This window comes from Triticum aestivum, chromosome 5A (genome assembly GCF_018294505.1).
Source record: "Triticum aestivum cultivar Chinese Spring chromosome 5A, IWGSC CS RefSeq v2.1, whole genome shotgun sequence".
Lineage (NCBI taxonomy): Eukaryota > Viridiplantae > Streptophyta > Magnoliopsida > Poales > Poaceae > Triticum > Triticum aestivum.
Genome location: NC_057806.1, coordinates 32633040 through 32640078, shown reverse-complemented (window position 1 = coordinate 32640078; position 7039 = coordinate 32633040). Strand labels below are relative to the sequence as shown.

The 7039-nt window shown below is 48.2% G+C and overlaps 1 protein-coding gene across 1 annotated transcript; it reads right to left on the bottom strand.

The window, feature by feature from the left end:
• Nucleotides 1-3271: 3271 nt before the first annotated feature.
• Nucleotides 3272-4547, bottom strand: LOC123106432 (uncharacterized). Its single transcript, XM_044528600.1, has 2 exons — nt 4430-4547; nt 3272-4298 (listed from the first exon to the last, which is right to left on the bottom strand). The coding sequence occupies exon 2, from the start codon at nt 4226-4228 to the stop codon at nt 3587-3589; it is 642 nt and encodes a 213-aa protein (XP_044384535.1). The 5' UTR covers nt 4229-4298; nt 4430-4547; the 3' UTR covers nt 3272-3586.
• Between the last annotated feature and the right edge of the window lie 2492 nt (nt 4548-7039).

Genomic DNA, 7039 nt, shown 5'->3' with positions numbered 1-7039 from the left:
ACAACGATAGTTTGTCAAGTTGGTGATGTTTTAACCTTCGCAGGGACCGGGCATAGCCACACTCGGTTCAACTAAAGTTGGAGAAACTGACACCCGCCAGCCATCGGTGTGCAAAGCACGTCGGTAGAACCAGTCTTGCGTAAGCGTACGCGTAATGTCAGTCTGGGCCGCTTCATCCAACAATACTGCCGAACCAAAGTATGACATGCTGGTATGCAGTATGACTTATATCGCCCACAACTCACTTGTGTTCTACTCGTGCATATGACATCTACGCATAAAACCAAGCTCGGATGCCACTGTTGGGGAATGTAGTAATTTCAAAATTTTCCTACGCACACGCAAGATCATGGTGATGCACAACAACGATAGGGGAGAGTGTTGTCCACGTACCCTCATAGTCGTACGTCTTCACGATCCGACCGATCAAGTACCGAACGCACGACACCTCCGAGTTCAGCACACGTTCAGCCCGATGACGTGCCTCGAACTCTGATCCAGCCGAGTGTTGAGGGAGAGTTTCGCCATCATGATGGCGTGGTGACGATGTTGATGTTCTACCGACGCAGGGTTTCGCCTAAGCACCGCTACAGTATTATCGAGGTGGACTATGATGGAGGGGGCATCACACACGGTTAAAAGATCAACTTGATCAATTGTTGTGTCTATGGGGTGCCCCCTGCCCCCGTATATAAAGGAGTGGAGGAGGGGGAGGGCCGGCCCTCTCTATGGCGCGCCCTAGGGGAGTCCTACTCCCACCGGGAGTAGGATTCCTCCTTTCCTAGTAGAACTAGGAGCCCTTCCAAGTAGTAGGAGTAGGAGGGAAGGAAAAGGAAGGGAAAAGGAGAAGGAAGGAAGGGGGCACCACCCCTCCCTAGTCCAATTCGAAAAATCCCATGGGGAGGGGTGCGACCACCCTTTGAGGCATTTCTCTCCTTTCCCGTATGGCCCATTAAGGCCCAATACGAATTCCCGTTACTCCCCGGTACTCTCGAAAATATCCGAATCACTCGGAACCTTTCCGATGTCCGAATATAGTCGTCCAATATATAGATCTTTACGTCTCGACCATTTCGAGACTCCTTGTCATGTCCCCGATCTCATCCGGGACTCCGAACTCCTTCGGTATATCAAAACATATAAACTCATAATATAACTGTCATCGTAACTTTAAGCGTGCGGACCCTACGGGTTCGAGAACTATGTAGACATGATCGAGACACGTCTCCGGTCAATAACCAATAGCGGAACCTGGATGCTCATATGGGCTCCTACATATTCTACGAAGATCTTTATCGGTCAAACCGCATAACAACATACGTTGTTCCCTTTATCATCGGTATGTTACTTGCCCGAGATTCGATCATTGGTATCTCAATACCTAGTTCAATCTCGTTACCGGCAAGCCTCTTTACTCGTTTCGTAACACATTATCCCGCAACTAACTCATTAGTTGCAATGCTTGCATGGCTTAAGTGATGTGCATTACCGAGAGGGCCCAGAGATACCTCTCCGACAATCGGAGTGACAAATCCTAATCTCGAAATACGCCAACCCAACAAGTACCTTCGGAGACACCTGTAGATCACCTTTATAATCACCAAGTTACGTTGTGACGTTTGGTAGCACACAAAGTGTTCCTTTGGTAGACGGGAGTTGCATAATCTCAAGTCATAGGAACATGTATAAGTCATGAAGAAAGCAATAGCAACAAACTAAACGATCAAGTGCTAAGCTAACGGAATGGGTCAAGTCAATCACATCATTCTCGTAATGATGTGATCTCGTTAATCAAACGACAACTCATGTCTATGGTTAGGAAACATAACCATCTTTGATCAACGAGCTAGTCAAGTAGAGGTATACTAGTGACACTCTGTTTGTCTATGTATTCACACATGTATTATGTTTTCGGTTAATACAATTCTAGCATGAATAATAAACATTTATCATGATATACGGAAATAAATAATAACTATATTATTGCCTCTAGGGCATGTTTCCTTTAGCAGGTGTGCAGGTTGCAATACACGCTGTGACGTGAAAGCGTATGGACCACTTTTGGGGAAGTAAACACATATAAATGGCTCATTTGAAAAAAATGCACCATAGATACTGGCCATGCAAGCTTCGGATCTGAGATGAACAAACATACATAGTTTTGGGACCCAAAATTACAGTTTTGAAGTAATTAATAGGACTGGACTGACACACCTCCAATAGTTTTAGGACTTATGATGCAATTTTCAAAATTATAATTGCACTTACTCAGTTCCATAATATAGTGGCCATTGGTTTTCTCGAAAGTCATGCTTCATAAAGTTTAACCAATATATACAATATGGAATGTATACCATATGCAAATATATTTCTTGAACTAAAAGTAATGAATTGATATTGCAGATGTTGACAATTCTTTTCTATAAACTTGTTCAAAGTGTACAAAGTTTGAATTTGCAAAAATCTAATAACCAATATATTTTGGAACGAATGGAGTAATTATTGTGCTTTGACATTTGTTGAACCAGTTTTTTTAAAACATTATTGTACTTTCCAATCCACTATTTTGAACTTGCACCAAACTGGCCGTTAATACTTTTCTTTCTTATAATATTCAATTTAGCAATGGCAATCGGATATCAAAAACTTTATTCTTTTGTCCAACATTTTCATCAGAACAATAAAGGCGGTGCGCTCACATTTGCGAGGGCCACTGTTCTAGTTAGTACGAATAATACAAACCCCAAACGCATCATGACAAAAGTCCAGGAGTCCACCCAAGATAGCTAGCTACTACACTCGAGTCTATGTCACAAATCGCCACAAGAGGGAGCAAATGCACAGAGTATTAAGAGTTCATCGATAAAATTAATATTATCTGTTGTAATAACTGGAAGACCAACCCAAAACAATATTTGTCTTAAGAAATAAGTCTAAAATGATTTGGAATCTCAAAAGATTTTCTAGAGGGTTTGATGTACTTGCTTGGTGCCCTGGCATTTGCAAGGGCCACTGTTTTAGTTAGTACAATAGTACAAATCCCGGCGTTTCAGACCTACACCTGAATCTATGTCACCAACCGTGTCGCTCTCAATTGCATGTGGCCACCCCCAGCCCAGCCGATCAAGAGTGTGGTCAGGTCACTCTTGCATCCAAAAATCCGGCCTGACGAAACTCACAGGTCACGGCTGAACCCCGGCGAAATACATTATTCATACATGCTGGAATTCAATGAAAAACAATGGCTCACTCCACACCACAAACAAACATGAGCGAGGGATGCATAGATATATATAATTAAACAACAGTAACAATTGTACCGAAGCTGGAACATATAACTCATGTCTGAAGTCTGATAATCATACTGCAGGGAAATGAAAAGGTCCAATATATACATCAAAGACGTCGGAGTATAGTCAATCCATCCAACTAACACTAATAAATTCAGACATACCGCACTCCATCAATGGTCATAGCATAATGCATACTCTACTTTCTTATTCCTTAGAACAAGCTAGGTAGTCATGACTTCATCCGTACCTCATGAACGCGCGAACTGATCGATCGGCTGCCTACGCCCTGCTCATCAGTTGTCACCTCCCAGGAGGAGGCCCAGGAAGCAGATGAGGTCGCCCCCCGCGAAGATGACGATGTTCGCCGTGCAGAAGATCCTGGCGATGATGTATCCTGGGTCGACGGCGAGGAGGAGGCGGACGGCGGCGGCGTACATGCACTGGCCGACGAAGGTGACGACGAGTGCGAGGAAGGCGAGGGCGCGGCGGACCCAGCGGCGGCGGCACGGGAGGTGAAGCGCCAGCGCCGCGGCAGCCGCCTGGAGTAGGGCGCAGCACAGCATCCCGAACCAGAGGGCGCTGTCGTCGGCGGCCTGCGCGTCGGTCCACAGGACGCACCGCAGGACGAACGGCGTGTGCATCCAGACGAACACCACACTGAACCATCTTGAATATGATGGATGGATCCATCGATGGAAAGTTTGGATTGTCCAGAAACCAACCAAGCGGGTGTAGTTACGTAGTCCGACCTGGGTGGAGCAGACTTGGTACTGGCCGGCTGCGTAGGCGGCCGCGTGGCCCGCGGCGAACGAGAGGAGGGTGCCGCAGGCAGTGAAGAGCGCCCATCCACTGGCCCGCCGGACGGCAGCCGGGATGGTCTCCTCCTTGGGCACGGTCGCAAGCAGCGGATCATGGATCTGGTTGTTGCCGTCCATGGTGATGGTGGAAGGATCCAACTCCAAGCTGCTAGCAACGATCGGTTTAGTTGCTTGTTCAGTTTCCTGCCTGCAAAAGAAACAAGAAGAAAGATTTCCGTGAGAAGAAGACGGTTAGTTGGTTGGCTTAATTTCAACTGGTGAGAAGATTCTGGTGAGTAGATCCGACGAGCTAGTGCCTCTGCCTAGTGGACTACTCACCGCACTGCTCGGATGGCTTGCCTTGCTGTGCTTCTTTCTGGAGTATAGTCTTGGTCGCAGACGGAGCTTTAATTTATCCTTGGATCCTATGAGAGAGAGAGAGAGAGAGAGAGAGAGAGAGAGAGTGAGAGGAGAGTGAGTGGCAGTGACGATATGACGGGCACAGGAAGCTGCCTATGTGCTGCATTGCACCCAGCCAAGCGCGTATGCCATCTTTGGCAAAGCGTCATTTCTTTGTTACTAGCTCATTTTATCCTTGATAAAAAAATTAATGCGATGTGGGTGAAATTGTATACACATGGCAGTGAAAACCCATCTAGCTCATTTTAGCCGCGCACTAGTTTTTGAACTAGGTAGTGTGGCTCATATTCTTTTGACACGCTTTTCGATTAGATAACGATGGCAAAATGACCATCTAGACCTTTCGAGCACCACCACCCATTTTCTCAACAAAGATAAATATAAGTAAGCTAATTAACTCAAAGTTAAGGTTGCATTATTTGACGTCATCAAATCATGCAAAAAAAGGATATTAGAAAGAATCAAATGATTCAGCCAAAATGTTGTAGAAGCTAGCTGATCAATATGATTGATGAGCCACCCCCACCCCATCGTTAAGAGTGGTGCATGCATTGGTATGGTACTGGAAATCACATGCGCTAGTTGAAAATCGACCAGCTAGGGAAGGGAAGCGCCTCCCGTCCCAAATCCTTATTTCTCTTCGTCTTTCTTCTTGAAATTAATTAGCGAACTAGTGCCACTCACATATATCTTTGGCGAGAAAATTAAACTAGGAACTAACGCCACCTTCATGTCTGAGCTTGCAAACTGGGAAGGTGGTGTGGTAACATACAAACATATAGTGCATCCGTAAACCGTGATCATAATGTTGGATCGAACCACACTAGCTAGTCGTCAGAGTGGATATGGGTGATGGGGGAAGCTACTTGCCGCAAATGGAACGGCGCTGGGTGGACAGCTAGCTAGCACTGCTAGTGCAAAAAGCAGGAGGGCTACATTACATGCGTGCGCTGCTACTCAGATGGAACGGCCGGTGTGAGTGTGTGTACACTGCAGAAATTGCCATAGTTGCACCAAATTACACTGTGCAGCAGCTATGGCCTTTTTCTGCCATGCATGTACGCATTTGTGTGTGTGTGAGCTTCAGTGCTTCACACCACTGGCATTCCTGTTCGAGTATACGCGCTCCGCACTGGCATAACTTACCCGTAGTTTCGATTGCCCAGTCATCGTAACTGCCATGAGTGAGATCATCGTATGGTTGCTTACATATGATGAGCCACCGTTTAGTGCGGCATGAGTGAGTGTTAATTAATATCGCACTAAGCATGTTACGTTACTTAGAGCAATTCTAATGGGGCGACTCATTTCGTCCGCGGCCGTCCGTTTGGATCGGCGCGGACAGAAAAGGCGGTCCAACGCGCCGACCCAAACGGACACGCGTCCGTTTTTCGTCCGCGGATGACCCATTCCCGATCCATTTTTGAGCCAGATTTGCGTCGGCGCGGACACGCGACGGACGCGCGCGCGGTCGCCTACTCCTGTCCCTGGGCCCGCCGGTCTGTGGCACATTGGCCTTCCTCCCCCAGCCAACAAGCAACCCTCACCCCCCGCCTCCCCCGTCACCGACACCGCCGCCCATTTTTGCGGTGACTCTTCCAGCTGCCGCCGCCTCCACATCCGCCCCGCAACACCGCCCCTGACCCTAGTCACCCGCCGCCGCCGGGGAGCAAACTAGTTCCCGTCGCCGCTTCCCCCACCGCACAGCCACCCGCGACCAAGAAGACGCCTCGCCGCCCCCGCTACATACGACCGGCACGCTCGTCGGACGCCGTCACACTCGTCGGACGCCGGCAGGGCAGCTAGCTGGTCTGTGGGCGCCGCGTCTCCCCTCGCCGGCCATCTCCTTCTTCGACGCCCGCAAGCTGTTCGGCAGTTTGCCAAGGTACGAAAATGGACTCCGCCGACGAGTTATTTTTCCACAGTTTCATTTGCGACTCCGACGATTCGTCGTCCGACGACGAGGAGATATTGGCTGCCGTGTTGGTCCATCACCACCTCAACAACCAGCGGCCATTGTTCCGTGGATCCATTCCGGGCCACCTTCCGGCGTTGAATTGTAACCGAGAGAGCGGGCATTTCCTTCTCTGGAAGGAATACTTTGATACAACAAACCCGTTGTTCAAACATCACAAATTCCGCCGCCGGTTTCGTATGAGTAGGCATGTTTTCAACCGTATTAAAGAGGGAGTGGTCGGCTATGATGACTACTTCGAGTGCAAAGAGGATGCCATCGGCAAGATTGGTTTCTCCTCTTATTAGAAATGCACTGCCGCCATCCGAATGCTTGCATACGGAGTGCCCGGTGATCTCATTGACGAGTACGTCTGTATGGGCGAGTCTACATGCCTAGAGTCCCTGTCTAAGTTCTGCAAGTCTGTGATTGTTGTGTTTAACCCTGAATACTTGAGAGAGCCGACAGCTGCAGATACAACCCGTTTGTTGGCGATGAATGCTAGCAGGGGCTTCCCGGGGATGCTTGGCAGTATAGACTGCATGCACTGGGAGTGGAAGAACTGTCCTTCTGTT

Coding starts and splice junctions, on each gene's coding strand:
- LOC123106432 (XM_044528600.1), bottom strand. CDS start 4,228: ATGGACGGCAACAACCAGATCCATGATCCGCTGCTTGCGACCGTGCCC.